Source organism: Caretta caretta, chromosome 17 (genome assembly GCF_965140235.1).
Source record: "Caretta caretta isolate rCarCar2 chromosome 17, rCarCar1.hap1, whole genome shotgun sequence".
NCBI classification, from domain to species: domain Eukaryota; kingdom Metazoa; phylum Chordata; order Testudines; family Cheloniidae; genus Caretta; species Caretta caretta.
In genome coordinates, this window is record NC_134222.1 from 13,254,208 (window position 1) to 13,269,320 (window position 15,113).

The window sequence follows — 15,113 nt, forward strand, 5'->3', positions numbered from 1 at the left end:
GGTGCGTCAGGGCGTTCCCAGACGCCACGTCCAGGAAGGGGTGTGGCGCAGGCGCGCTCAGGTCGGAAAGAGGTCACCGTGTGGCGTCGGGGCGCGAGCCGCGAGGCTGGGGGTGGCGTGTTCGAATCCCTCCGCCGTGTGGTGCGACCAGATTCTCGTGCGACAGCCACCCGTCCAGCTGACCTGGTAGTGGAGTCTTGCCTGCTTATGTCAATGGGGAGACGGGATCCCCCTTTATCAGTGAGGGATGGGGTCCATGCTGTGGTATCAGTTGAGGTGGGGGCTGGTAGACCCTAATCTCAGATCATCTTCCCTACATTGGCTCCCCAAACAGCTTTTAGCTGTACCCATGCTAGGCTGGGCATACTCTGCTAGAGGAACAAGGTGTTAACGTCACACTCGATTTTGTGAATCAAGGGATCTACCCCAACAGATACCCACTCAGTTACCAGTTTTGTTTTGTCTTTGTAATAAATGACAAAGTGCATTAGGACATGGTCAAAGGGCACATGAATAATATTGCATGGACACGAGGGGGAGAATGGAAAACATCAATATGGGGTATGGGCTTGTGGGGGTAGGCCTTAAGGTGCTTCTAGATTGGCTGTAGATAACTAATATTTTTCTGCCAGTAGCCATGTAGTTTCCATGACCATCCCAAACACCACTAAAATGTCAATAAACAACTCCAAACTCACTTTAAGAAATGAGGTAATAGAAACTCCATCCTGCTCCCTTTGAAATAAATGGAATTTGTGGCATTGACCTCGGCAGGACAAACTATCAATGGGTTTTAGCACATGCATCTCCTTTTGAAGTCCCCTTTATGCTTTAGTCCATTTGGAAAGAAACAAGAAAGGTACAAGGTATACCATTGTACTTAAGAACAATGCTCCCATTAAGCCTTACTGTAAGATTTGAGAGGTTACGGAAGAAGGAAGAGGCGGGGAAAGGATAGCGTAGGACAATAATCTTAAATTGTGTCTAAAAATCATCAGTGATTTGTAGATTCTTTCCTAGTAATCTGCAGAACTAAACTTTTTGAGAACTAAGCAGTAGGGTGATTAAGGAGGAGAGGAGATTGATTCATGAGAATATGTTTTCTTATGAATTAACGTCCTAGAACAAGATAGTCTAGAAAATAAGGTTTTTCTGGCAGGAGCAGTTTCAATACATCTCTGAAAGAAAAGGAGTACTTGTGGCACCTTAGAGACTAACCAATTTATTTGAGCATAAGCTTTCGTGAGCTACAGCTCACTTCATCGGATGCATCATTTGATGAACCACGTTTTACCAAAAAATGCCTGTCACCCTAATCACCGTGGATGACAAAACACAAATGGCATGTACTTAATCCTCAAACCCTCCTCCGATGAAGTGAGCTGTAGCAGCCGATGAAGTGAGCTGTAGCTCACGAAAGCTTATGCTCAAATAAATTGGTTAGTCTCTAAGGTGCCACAAGTACTCCTTTTCTTTTTGCGAACACAGACTAACACGACTGTTACTCTGAAATCTGTCATAATACATCTCTGGTTATAGTTTGAGAAGCCAGCTAAAGTCTCTGAACTATAAATACAAAAGAGGTATAACAGCAGAGTCTAGAATCAGCCTTGCACTATTATAAACACCCTCCACAGCCACTATCTTCCTGCATATTTAAAGTACAATCACAGCCCATCTATCCCCCTACTCTCTTGAGCCTTCTGGGCTTGCTGCTAGACATACTAACAGACAGTAACTCAGTACAATATGAGCCTCTGTAGAATTTCCCAAGGAACAAGAAACAATAAAGCAACACAATGGCAGCATTCATTGCACAAATGATGCCATTAGTGCCTCTTTTGTTCTATGGAACAAAAGCAATACACAGAAACACATTGTGAAATTACTGCAGCAAAGAGAAGAGATGTATTGCTCAGGACTCATAAAAATGTATTAACAATAAAAACGGCTGTCCTTGCTGTCTAGGCTCCAATTTCTACTGCTGTGGCGAAAAAAAGTCGGGTTGCACAGAAGAGATAATAAAGGTGAGGTATGGGGGAACAGAAACAACCCTGTCTCTTGCCTGGCAGCAGTCACATTTTTGAAGTTCAGCCCCCAAATAACACAAAGTTTCCAGTTAAGAATATTTTTATGTATAATTAATGAAGGCGCAACCAGGTAAGAACCTAGGCAGTGCCTAAGAGGTGTTTAGCACACTCAACTCTTATTAAAGTCACAGAGAGTTGAGGACACAACTCTTCACAATAGGCACTCAACAGGTACAGGACTGGGTCCTGAATTTTTACTTCAGGTGGAATACAATTTATTTTTCCTCTGTCAACTTTTGAATGATGCTTTCTGTGTCAATGGCTGATTTATAGAGGATGTGCTATTGGGAATCACTATGGGCCAAATTTAGGAGAAGGAGTTCAAAACTAGTTCCAAAATCTGAAATGATTACTATCTGGAATCCAAATTCTGTATGAAAACCTATAGAAACATGGAATATTTTTCATATAAATACAGCACAGCAAATATTTTTCAGCCTAGTTAGATTGGCAGCTGGTGTAATAATATATTTAGAAATTATTAAAAATAGAAATTATTGCCTGGCTGACAAACAAAACCAAAAAACAGGGACGTTCAGGGAAAGATACATGCCATAGAGATCTTAACAGACTGGAGAAAAGTCAGGGAAAAAGAACGACAGAGATTAAGAAGGTGGAGGAAACAGCTTCTGAGACAATAGTAAAGGTCCAGACCTGCAAACATTTACATATATTCCAAATTGATTAAAAAAAATCCTGCAAACAGTTTTGTATGGTCCCATAAATTAAAAGAAATTATGTGAGTGGTTTATTTGTTGTATATGTCACACTAAATGGGCAGGTTACCTCAATGATTTGCTTTTGTAAGATATTTTGTTGCAGTATAAGTGGTTTGTTTGTCTCCCCTTTAATACAGGAATTAACAGAAATTACATCTGTGATTCAAGCTGCGCTTCAGACAAATAATACTTTACCAGCTGATAATACTAATGATGTGATCATGCAGAGAGAGTATCACTAGTCAGAGAACAGCAACATCATACACAACAATGCAGAAATAATTTGCGAGCGGTATTTAATATAATTCTAGTCTTGTACACATTCCTTACATAGCAGCAAAAAACTGAAGTAAAAGGAATGACAAATTTTCTCTTGTGGAAATTATTCCTCCTTGGGCTTGAGCATTAAGTTATAATGTTGCATGGTAGCAATCATATTAAATATATGAACTTCTGAATGCTTGCATACAATACAAATAAGAGATATACCTGCCTACAATGGGAAATAAAGCAACCTGAGATTTTGCTTTTGGCTGATTCCCTCTGCCATTTGAAAAACAACAACAAAAAAACACACACACAGGGCCCAATCCCAGGTCCATTGACTTCAACAGGAGTCCTTCTATTTATTTCAGTGGATATTAGCGCAGGCCCCTAATCAGGAAAAAAAAAAACTTTTCTACATTAACTGAATAAGTAGGGATCAGGAAATCAGAGGGACACATTTATCCATGGTGTGCATATATGTAGGTTGTTGTAAGCTCTTTGGGGCGAGGACTATTTTTCATTATATATTTGTAATGTAGCTGTGGATCTCCTATTATACATGTAAACAACTAATCCTTTTTAAAATCTGAATAAGCTTGCTATCTTATGGCAGCAATATCCACAGGTTAATTGTGCTATCTAAATAAGTATTTCCTTTCATCAGTTTTAGGTATATTGCATTTGACTTTAATGTGTATTAAGTATCTAATAAAAGTGCCAGATTTCCTTTTTCTAATGCCTTTCATTATTCTTTTTACATCTATCATGTCCCTTCTCTGTACTAAAAAGTCCTAATCCTTTCAATCTCTCCTATTTTTTGCCACCTATCTCTGATCCTCTTCTTTTTCTAACATATCCCAATCCCATGGTGGAGTTCTGGTGATCCTGTGTGCCAAAAAGGATGTGCATTGTGCAAGAGAGAGCCTCCCACTCTTTGCATATGGGGAGAGAAAGATAGGAAGGTCCCCTTTGTATACAGGCTTGGGGGGGGAGGTCCCTCTTTTTCTCGGTAGATGAATGCTCCCTTTTTATGTAGAAGTGGAGTGCAGGGGACCACCCCTTGTAGATAGAGATTTGTGGTCAGGGGACACCCCCTTTGGGTATGAATCTGCTCTACAGGGGACACCCCACTTTGTATATAGACTTGGGGGCAGGACCACTCCCCTTGTGTATACATCTGGGGCAAAGCAAGGGGCACACCCCTCCACATGTAGGCCTGAGAAGTGAGAGGGGGATCCTTTGGCATAGGCCTCTGTTGCCATAGCAACCCCGCAAGCCCAGGGGCCGGTAACCTTCAGAGAGGGCGCGACATGGTCTATGACGCAACGGGAGGGGTGGGGTTTATGGCGCGTTAGAGCCCGCCCTCCGCGGCGGAGCCAATGGGAAGGCGGAACGGAGTGCCCCCTCCCACTCAGGTGGGCGGGACTGCGCGCAGACAGAGCCAGGCTCGGCAGGCATGCGAGAGCCAGGGACCCAGGAGGAGCCCGAGGGCCCGGCCGCCGCCCGGCCGCAGAAGGCAGCGCCCCCTGGGGCGGAGGAGCCCGAGGCTCGCTACGACCCGTACGAGTGGTACAACGTGCGGGAGTGGAGCGGGCCGCGGGGCCCGGGCTCCGGCGGGAAAGGCCGCAGCCGCCGGGAGCGGGAGCTCCGCACCAACCGCTACCTCCCCGCCGGCCACGAGAGGAAGCTCGCCCAAAAGCTGCGCAACAGCCAGGCCAAGCGGCGCCGCCGGGAGCAGCGCGGGCCTCGCTCCACCCGGGCCGGGAGGCGCAGCGCCAGGGCGAGTTACGCGCTAGGCCCAAGGGGGGGGTCCCCCTTCTCCACCCACCCCCTGGACTTTCCAGGGAGGTGACCCGCGCTCCTTACACAGCTCCCCCATCCCGAAACCCCTTTGCAGCCACGCAAATCTGTACACTAGCTTCTCTCCCATACCCTCTGCACTGCCAACTCGCGAGCCCCAAACCGATGGTACCCCTCTGTAAGCAACCCAAGGTCCATAATGTTCCTTCTCACTGTACTCAGCTTGTAAGCCTCTTGGGATAGGGACTTTTCGTTCTCTTGGTACAGCACCTAGCACAGAGGAGACTAGGTCCCATGACTAGAACCCTGAGGCAACATGGTAGTACAAATAAATAATAATAATGAGCGTTAGGACTAACTGCGGTGATAAAACTTCATAGCCTCTCTATATCCTGACTTTTCCCCCTCCTACTTTGAAGCATCAGCATGTGCAGCCCAAGGAGCTGCCTGATTTTAAGGCACCACCACTGTCAATATTCTTGGGAGAGGATGGTTTCATGCTGATAACAAAGGAGGAGGGTTGGCTTACCTCATGTTTAAATGAAACAGCGAAATGTCACACAGTAGCTGATCATGTAACTAAAAGAGACAATGTTTTGTGTCTATTTCTTGCAGGCTGAATAGAGGACCGGATGTTAAACCCCTCCACACATTCCTACTGCTCTTCCCCTTAGGAAGAGGGAGCTCTGCTCAGGAATGCTATGCAATGGGATCTCCTTAACCTCACCTGTTGCACTGTTTAAATACCATGTCTTGTAGGACAAATAAGTGACATGTTTTTCAATAAGACCAAGGTCCTTGGTACATTTTTTGCCTCATCTTGTGTTATTTTATGTAATGCCAACAGTATGCTAAGCACTTTACAGACAAGTAAGAAGCTAGGCTTTCTGAATTAGAGACTTTACATTTGAATAAAGACTGGGAGTGGATGGGTCATTACACAAAGTAAAAACTATTCCACCACCACCCCCAACCTTCTTGTCAACTGTTTGAAATGGGCCATCCTGATTGTCACTACAAAAGGTTTTTTTTTCTCCTGCTGATAATAGCCGTGTTAGTCTGTATTCATAAAAAGAAAAGGAGTACTTGTGGCACCTTAGAAACTAACCAATTTATTTGAGCATGAGCTTTCGTGAGCTACAGCTCACTTCATCGGATGCATACCGTGGAAACTGCAGCAGACTTTATATACACACAGAGATCATGAAACAATACCTCCTCCCACCCCACTGTCCTGCTGGTAATAGCTTATCTAAAGTGATCATCAAGTTGGGCCATTTCCAGCACAAATCCAGGTTTTCTCACCCTCCACCCCCCCACACAAATTCACTCTCCTGCTGGTGATAGCCCATCCAAAGTGACAACTCTCTACACAATGTGCATGATAATCAAGTTGGGAGAACCTGGATTTGTGCAGGAAATGGCCCAACTTGATTATCATGCACATTGTGTAGAGAGTTGTCACTTTGGATGGGCTATCACCATCAGGAGAGTGAATTTGTGTGGGGGGGTGGAGGGTGAGAAAACCTGGATTTGTGCTGGAAATGGCCCAACTTGATGATCACTTTAGATAAGCTATTACCAGCAGGACAGTGGGGTGGGAGGAGGTATTGTTTCATATTCTCTGTGTGTATATAAAGTCTGCTGCAGTTTCCACGGTATGCATCCAATGAAGTGAGCTGTAGCTCACGAAAGCTCATGCTCAAATAAATTGGTTAGTTTCTAAGGTGCCACAAGTCCTCCTTTTCATCTTAACTAATTGGTCTTGTTACAGTTGGTATGGCAACACCCATTTTTTCATGTTCTCTGTGTGTATATATATCTTCCTACTGTATTTTCCACTGCCTGCATCCAATGAAGTGGGTTTTATCCCACAAAAGTTTATGCCCAAATAAATTTGTTAGTTTCTAAGGTGCCACAAGTACTCCTTGTTTTCTTTTACAATTGAAGGCACTTCAGTCATATCTGTTAGTGTGGATGCTTGTGCCCAGGTGAAGCTTCACTGAAGTCAGGTTCCTTGCTAGTAAATCCTGTTGCAGAGTGGGTAGATGCATGCTTGAGTAATCTTGTTGAACTCAATGAGTTTACTCAGGTGTGTAAAAATTTGCAAGATTGGGGCCTTAAATCTCAGAGTTGCTGATTACAGCCTTGATTTTACATGAGCATATGTACAGGTGGATCTCTTGTACTCACAAAGAACCCAATTGAAGTCAGTGAATGAGAGTCGGTGTGGGCACTGGGATCCAACTGCACATGTGAGTTTGGAAGATCAGGGCTTAAGTGATAGAGTTGTGATTTTCAAAGGGGTCTAAATTAGGGAGGTTTCAGGGATCTTTAAAAATCTTAGCCAGAATGTTGAAAAGGTGAAAAGGTACACCACTAAAAATCAAATGAAATCAAGGGGGTTGTTTTATTTTTTTAATGGGGATTAAAGTTGTTTAAAATATTTTTTTTTAATTTTCACTATTTTCAAAAATATCTCAGTCCCTTATTGCTGTTTGAAAGACCCATACAAATAGGGGAAACTGATTAAGGCCCCTATCCTGCACATGTGTTATTTTACTGACATGAGTAGTAGTCCCATTGTCTACTATAATAGGGGCTACTGGCATGCTTAAAGTTACGTATGTGCGATTACAGTAGTGGCAAGGGGCCCTCATCAGGATCAGGGCTTTGTTATGCTAGATGCTTCACAACTGCAACAAGCATTGTAGATACAGTTTGTGTGCCAAAGAACAGGCACATGAGTAGTCTCACAGTGATTTACACAGGCATGTAAAACTGTGAGCATAGCTGTTCGCAGGATCTAGGACCTAAAATATAGGGGCAGCTACATATGAAGTGGTATCAAAACCACAAAATAAACTGAAATAATATACATTCCCATCAAGTTCTATTGATCTTAAGAGTTGTAATAACAGTAAGTTAACAAAAATTAGAGAGGAGTGTATTTTAAGTATATCCCTTCTAACTCTCCTTTAGGGCAATGTTGGTGTTTTTCTTTGTTTTTAAATGACTGGTTATGTATATTGGCATTGGGCTGTACATAGTACCTTTTTATATACTGGTTAATTGTATATGACGTTTCTAATATACGATAGCTATATGAATATATGTAAATACAGGTATTATTATTGGCTTTTTTTTTTTTTTTTAAAGAGTGGCTTTTATTGTCAGTAAAATCACATAAGTAATCTGATTTTGATCATGGCAATTTTTGGGAGTTGGGTCCTGTCACTTCTCCTGCTGCTCTTAAGATTTTTTTTTTTTTTTAAGACTCCCATCCTACAACGAGCTGTGTGTGTGTAGACCACTGTTCCTGCACACAACTCTGTGTGGAATCATGGTCGTAGTTTTTCTGATCAATACTTGTTTTTTTACTTTCTAGACAGCTGTCTAAATCTAATGATAGGTTGCTTCTGTATGCAAAAATGACACAATTATGCTTTTTGGGGAACTGGTAATTAAATATGGATAAATAGAAAATGTTAATCAGGGCAGTGAGATATGAAATAAAGGCAGAGGGGAGAGACGTGTGCCACTTTTTCTGATTGATATCATAATGCTATAAAGTTGGATTTAATTGATTCACCTGTTCTCTAGAGTATAACTATTAATAGATCAAAATTAAAAGGTGGCAATACATGTAAACAAACAGTATAATTTCTCATACATGCCAAACCAATCACAGTTTAAAAGAGAGAAAAACATTTAGAACTTTAGCTGAACAGCTGTGAACAGATGTTGTATTACAAGGTGCTTTGAGCATGAGTCTGTACTCAAATAAGTTTTTGGAAGTAATATTTGTATAGTACTAACACATTTCAGACATGTGAAAAAACCTTTAACATTAACTAAACTTAGCTTAATTCAATATATAACAACTCATTTAAACACATACTGTATACAACAGCATTCACAAGACTATGTAATTTGATTGTAGATGGTTCTACTCTAAGACTTTCCTACCAAATACATTTATTGGATCTGTAGTCACTTTACTAATTGGTTTCCTCTGAATAGTTGTTATTTTTCATTCTCTTGGCTTGAATTTTGAACAGTGGTGCTGCTGAGTGACATTAACATGAGATGCGTTTACTATCAATTCACATTTCTATTACGGCAGCACTTAAAAGGTCTCCATCAGGAGTGGGGCCCCATTATGGTTGCTATACAAACAGATACATTAAATTCTTTATCATTCTTCTACCATATAAAATTGACCATTTTTAACTAAGATTTCACCCCTGTAAATGTTAAGATCAACTCCACAGGTACAGTGATCACAGGGTCTCAGACTGGCCCAATAGTTGCACTCGACTTCCCAATACCGCAGACATCCATCAGCCTATGGATAGGGCCTTAACCAAGGACGAGGGGCAGCCCTAGAACATCCTTCCTCTACCCAGCAGGGCCTCCCCAGTGGGTCCCTCCTCCCCCGGCCTTGGTCTGAGGGCAGGTTGATGGGGACAGCAGGGGAGTCTCTCCCAGCCATGGCAGGGGGTGGAGACTGGGCCAAGGGAGCAGATCGCAGAGCATTGGCTCCGCCCTCTACGCCGCTCTTTGCGTGTGACATCATGAGGGCGCGCGGCGCCGCTGGCAAGCCGGTGACCTTCAAGGGGGCGGAAGCGGAAGCGGAAGCGGCGGCTCGGATCAGTGCGGCCCGCGGCGTCGGCAGGGGAAGGCGGGTGCAGCAGGCGCAGTCCCGGCCGTTAGCGAGTCCGCCCGCAGCCGCCAGCATGCCGAGGGGCAGCCGGAGCCGCACGTCCCGCATGGCGGCCCCGGCCAGGTGAGCGGGGCTGGGGGCAGGCCAGGGAGGGGGCGAGGAGCCTGGAGGGCAGATAGGGCGCGCTGGGGGGGGCGGGCCCTGTTAATCTCACCTTGTCCCCCCCGGCCTGGCAGGGCAGCAGCCCCTGCGTGGATCCGGGTTCGTGGGCCTCCCCCAGCGAGCCTGGTGCGGGCGCAGGGCAGCGGGGGATGGGCGCGCCGTGAGGCCCGCGGCGGAGGCTGATCCAAGGCCTCGGTTATGTAACCGTCTCCGGCCTCCTCTCCCGCAGAGGGAGGCGGTGTTTGCTGAGCGCTGCGGCCTTGTCGAGGCGGTCAATGTTTAACCGGCTGAGGGAACAGCCGACTTGTAACCGGGCGGGGTGCTGCCTGGACAGGCCTGCACTAAACTAGTTTGTGGCACCTACAGGCTGGACGGGCTGTGGATCAGCCTTGGCAAAAGCCAGCTGGCTCCGGTTTGAAAATCCGCCACACGTCGATTATCCCACAGTTCACACTGTTTTGTTCTTTTCATTCACATTAGGGGAAGGGGGTCTGAATCGCCTGTATCCATTTGTGAAATCTTTATGAAAGTTTCCAAAAAGGAGACCTAAGCCTAAAGCATGTACACCAGCCCTAGAGTTCAGTCTTTGTATTGCAAGACATGTATGTGGTATAAACATTACAGGTATTCAAAAACTCAACTTTTAAATAAAAAGAAAAGGAGTACTTGTGACACCTAAGACAAACAAATTTATTTGAGCATAAGCTTTCGTGAGCTACAGCTCACTTCATCGGATGCATTCAGTGGAAAATATAGTGGGGAGATTTTATATACACAGAACATGAAACAATGGGTGTTACCATACAGACTGTAACAAGATTCAGAGTAACAGCCGTGTTAGTCTGTATTCGCAAAAAGAAAAGGAGTACTTGTGGCACCTTAGAGACTGACCAATTTATTTGAGCATAAGCTTTTGTGAGCTACAACTCACTTCACTGGATGCATACATCCGATGAAGTGAGCTGTAGCTCCCGAAAGCTTATGCTCAAATAAATTGGTTAGTCTCTAAGGTGCCACAAGTACTCCTTTTCTTTTTACTGTAACAAGAGTGATCAGGAAAGGTGAGCTATTAACAGCAAAGGGGGGGGAAGGGGGACCTTTTGTAGTGATGATCAAGGTGGGCCATTTCCAGCAGTTGACAAGAACAGTAGGAGGGGAAATAAACAAGGGGAAATAGTTTTACTTTGTGTAATGACCCATCCACTCCCAGTCTTTATTCAAGCCTAAATTAATTGTATCCAGTTTGCAAATTAATTCCAATTCAGCAGTCTCTCGTTGGAGTCTGTTTTGAAGGTTTTTTTGTTGAAGAATTGCCACTTTTAGGTCTGTAAGCGAGTGACCAAAGAAATTGAAGTGTTCTCCGACTGGTTTTTGAATGTTATGATTCTTGATGTCTGATTTGTGTCCATTTATTAATAACTCACCTTTCCTGATCACTCTTGTTACAGTCTGTATGGTAACATCCATTGTTTCATGTTCTCTATGTATATAAAATCTCCCCACTATATTTTCCACTGTATCCATCTGATGAAGTGAGCTGTAGCTCATGAAAGTGTATGCTCTAATAAACTTGTTAGTCTAAGGTGCCACAAGTACTCCTTTTTACAGATACAGACTAACATGGCTGCTACTCTGAAACTCAGCTTTTAAATGGAGTCTTTTATAAAGGGTGTGGGTTTTTTTGCATTAATTATTTTTTTCCCCCAATGCAGTCGTGCACCGCAAATGAGAGCAGCACCCCCACCCCCTGCAGCTCGTGCTCCAGTACCAGCACCTGCCCCTGCATCTGCAGTGACTTCTGCTGCTGCACCAAGGCAGCCTGGTCTGATGGCACAGATGGCTACAACAGCTGCAGGAGTAGCAGTAGGCTCAGCTGTAGGACACACACTAGGTCATGCCATGACAGGAGGATTTGGTGGAGGAAGTGGCTCTGAAGCTGCAAGGCCTGACATTACTTACCAGGTACATGGCTGATATTGTATCTTCAGTCTGAGCTATGAATGAAATGGGAAACTTGTAAGGTGAGCCATAGTGAGTGACATAGGCCTAATGACAGCTTAATCCATGGAGATGGTATATGGGGATACATGCATAATTCTATTCTAGTGACTGGCTTTTGACACCCCTCACCCCCTCAAAAAAGGGGTGTGTAACCGATTGGCTCAGTCAAATCTAATGCCCTTATGGTTTGATTGGTAAACTAGCCATCAGAGTAATAAGATGTTATGGGTATTCAAGTGTTATTAACTGCCATTCTAGGATTCATTAAGAGTTTGTGATGAAGGTCTGAAATATTTAGCTGTTGGATTTGTGCACAAGAGAATTTCCATGTGCTGCTTTTCACTCAAGTAGAAAAAAAGACTAGATCGATTAAGATGGTCAGCTAGAGGCTCGGTATAAGGCTCAGATTCTGTCAGCTGCATTTGAACATCTTACCTTGTTCTGCTTTTGTACCAAATTCTTAATCTTACTGAAATAGACTGTGGAGAGTTATGGATTAGCCTTCCATTAGTACCCTTTCTGATCACATTTTTCTTTAAAATGCGGACACAACTGTAATCCAAAACATTAACTTATTTATCAACAAGTCTCCTAACTATAAGGGGAACAGGAAAATCTCAATGTTTTATGAGTTTAAATTGACCTCTATTCACCAATGTGATGCTTGGGACCAGGCTTTTTTGGGTACTCTTTCCCTGTGTTGGGGTTTGAATCCCTCTAGGGACAGTTCTTACATTGCCGAACACTGGATGAAATCTTAAGTCCACTAAGTTCCTAAGAATGGGAAGACTCCCTTTGACTTCAGTGGGGTCAGGATATTACCTCTAGTATTTGAAAGTTGCACAACTTCCAAGGGAGCTCCTGCTGCCTTCACAGGGGAAGAAAGAAGCAGAAATATACCTATTGTAATAAGTAGTCTTAGGGTGTGATTCTCTGTATCTGGAAATCTTCATCCAAGTTCATTTTTTCAAATTTGTGAATGTGCTTCTGTGGCTTCCTTTTCAGGAGCCTCAAGCAGCCCAGGCTGCATATCAGCAGCAGTCCCAGTATCCGCCCTGCCAGTATGAAATGAAGCAGTTTTTGGAGTGTGCACAGAACCAGAGTGACCTCAAGCTGTGTGAGGGTTTCAGTGAGGTGTTGAAGCAATGCAGGTTTGCTAATGGTGAGTAGCTTACTTAGCTCTGTGTAGTCTGGTACAGACTTAAGTCACCTGATTAATTCTCTCAGGAACTGGGCCTGAACCAGCATGGTACTTGGTAATATCCATTCTGGTGTGCATGCCAGAGCCCCCTGTAATTATTTGCAATGGAACTGAAAGAATGCACAAAAGCTTCTAATGTTTCCTCCTTTGCTCCATGTCCAAGTCTGAAATTAAAGGTGGACTCCAAAGGAGTGGTACCCCAAACTTGTACTACCTACGCTAAACTGTGTAAGGTGCATTGACAGTGCTTGTCTAATTATGGGTGTTGCTCTCCAGAGACATCTGTTCTGCTTTTTATTGAGGCGAAATTGCTAATTGTGCAACTGTTAATCTACGCAAGCACAGTTGGAATATGAAACCTAGTGATGCCTAATGTCACTGAGGAATTAAGTCTTCCTGAATCATACAAAGCAGATTAATCCACAGGTAGTGAAGGTTCTCAGCATTAAAATTTATCTTGTCACTAATTCTAACTGTTTAATTTACAGGTTTATCCTAATCAAGTTCTACAGAATGAAGAAGCTGAAAATGAGCATCCAAAGATCTAAAATTGAAAGATGCTTCAGTAGCTTTAGACCTTAAGTTTACTATCTGTAATACCTTGTTAGTTCATATATTCACAACTGAATGTCCAAACCTTGACACAACTTAAAGGGTCCTTTAGAGTTTTCTGCCACATTGATAAACATGCTGGATTGTAACAGGATAGTTCTAAACTAGAGATCAGGGGAGGGAGTTGAAATATTTTGCCCATCTTCAGAATCTTATACAAGGGGCCTAATCAAAACTAGTTCTGCTTATTACATTGCTGTTTAAATGTGAGACTAAATAAAATTCTCAATGTTTGAGGTGTGTAATGAGAGCCTGTGAATTAGGAGTTATCACTTTCTGTGGAAATAAGATGTGGAAGTAGATAATTAGGGAAACACCCCTTCTATGTTAGCCTAAAGACCATGTTTTCAGGAGAGCTTAGCACACACATGCCCTGTTCATGCTGATGAGCACTCTTCGAAGTCTGGTCCCTACTGTTGGTTCTGAACACTCTCAAAATCTGACCTAAAGGGTATGAAGGAGTAATGCAAACTTGTCTCTCTGCCATCATCAATCTTTAGAAAAACCTCAGTCATATGAAAATCAAATCTGCTAAATCAGCAGTTCCTAAACTTGTATGGTGTGGTCAGGTTCTGAAGTGTATGAGACACTCTCCCCCTCCCCCCCACTGAGATTAATGTGAATCACTTGCTTTTCTCCCGGGGCATTCTGCCTCTTACCTCCATTAATACCTTCCAAGGTCAGAAGGGACCAGTGTGAATATCTAGGCTGACCATCTGTGTAATGCAGGCCATAGAACTTTCCCCAGAATTGTTTGAATTAGAGCACTTTTTTAAAAAAGCTTGATTTCTAAATTGCCAGTGATGGAAAATGCACCATAACCCTTAGTAAATTGTCAGAGTGGGTAACTACCCTCCCTATTTTATTTTAACTACCTCTTATTTCTGGTCTGCATTTGTCTAACTTCAGCTTCCAACTGATAGATCTTTCAACCATCTTGGTGGTAACTGCCAGCCCCTGTCTCTTTCCCCTACCTAGCAGTGGCACCAGTAAAGGCACCTATGTTAACTTCTCCTTGTTTCCAGCTACTCAGGCAGCCTCTGACACAAGCTTGGGCTTCTGTAAGTATCTGGAAACCAGGAACATTAGCACAGTGGGCCTACATCGCACCAGCTCAAGCTGGGAACAACTGAAGCAACTGACATCACTGAATACAGCAAGGTTTGTCCCCCTAAGGATTAACTACCAGGCTTCATTAGGAGATCTCTCTTCATGTAATTGGTTCAATGCGTGTTGCCTGAACTCATGCCATCTTAATTGGTTCAAGCTTTATGAAATAGGGAGAGGGGGCTAGTCAGGGAAAGTTCCTGCAGGAAATCCAGAGGTGTTCAGTAATTGAAACTGTCATTCTAACATGTCTATTACATTGAACAAGAGCTGAATGATGACCAATACAGCAAAACTCAGATCACATCTGAAGCATGACTGTGTACTCTCTAGAAAACGTCAATGTGCAATTCATTAGATCGTGCAAAATCCTGGCTCTCAAGAGCAGCAGAAACAATGAGTATGTGACAATGGTGGCAGGTTCCTTTCTTCCACTTCAGGGAAAAAGATTACCAAGAAACATTCCTCACAAGGTCAACAATCCTGCA

General features: G+C 43.4%; 2 protein-coding genes and 1 long non-coding RNA gene across 3 annotated transcripts; all 3 read left to right on the forward strand.

Moving 5' to 3' along the window:
• Window positions 1–25: 25 nt before the first annotated feature.
• LOC125623805 (uncharacterized) lies at window positions 26–3,732 on the forward strand. The gene is made up of 3 exons (XR_007353133.2): window positions 26–186; window positions 1,969–2,027; window positions 2,947–3,732. It is a non-coding gene; the product is annotated as an uncharacterized LOC125623805 (long non-coding RNA).
• A 770-nt stretch (window positions 3,733–4,502) lies between these two features.
• On the forward strand, window positions 4,503–5,682 carry NUPR2 (nuclear protein 2, transcriptional regulator). Its single transcript, XM_048823710.2, has 2 exons — window positions 4,503–4,856; window positions 5,492–5,682. The coding sequence occupies exons 1-2, from the start codon at window positions 4,533–4,535 to the stop codon at window positions 5,498–5,500; spliced, it is 333 nt and encodes a 110-aa protein (XP_048679667.2). The 5' UTR covers window positions 4,503–4,532; the 3' UTR covers window positions 5,501–5,682.
• A 3,811-nt stretch (window positions 5,683–9,493) lies between these two features.
• Window positions 9,494–13,752, forward strand: CHCHD2 (coiled-coil-helix-coiled-coil-helix domain containing 2). The gene is made up of 4 exons (XM_048824162.2): window positions 9,494–9,665; window positions 11,417–11,666; window positions 12,711–12,867; window positions 13,395–13,752. Exons 1-4 carry the CDS (start codon window positions 9,616–9,618, stop codon window positions 13,403–13,405), a joined length of 468 nt encoding a protein of 155 aa, XP_048680119.1. The 5' UTR covers window positions 9,494–9,615; the 3' UTR covers window positions 13,406–13,752.
• Window positions 13,753–15,113: the final 1,361 nt, after the last annotated feature.

What these genes read in the sequence shown, in the direction of transcription:
- NUPR2 (XM_048823710.2), top strand. Translation starts at nt 4,533, where the DNA reads ATGCGAGAGCCAGGGACCCAGGAGGAGCCCGAGGGCCCGGCCGCCGCC.
- CHCHD2 (XM_048824162.2), top strand. Translation starts at nt 9,616, where the DNA reads ATGCCGAGGGGCAGCCGGAGCCGCACGTCCCGCATGGCGGCCCCGGCC. An exon ending in CGCATGGCGGCCCCGGCCAG is followed by an intron (nt 9,666 to 11,416) that starts GTGAGCGGGGCT and finishes CCCCCAATGCAG; the next exon opens with TCGTGCACCGCAAATGAGAG. An exon ending in GGCCTGACATTACTTACCAG is followed by an intron (nt 11,667 to 12,710) that starts GTACATGGCTGA and finishes CTTCCTTTTCAG; the next exon opens with GAGCCTCAAGCAGCCCAGGC.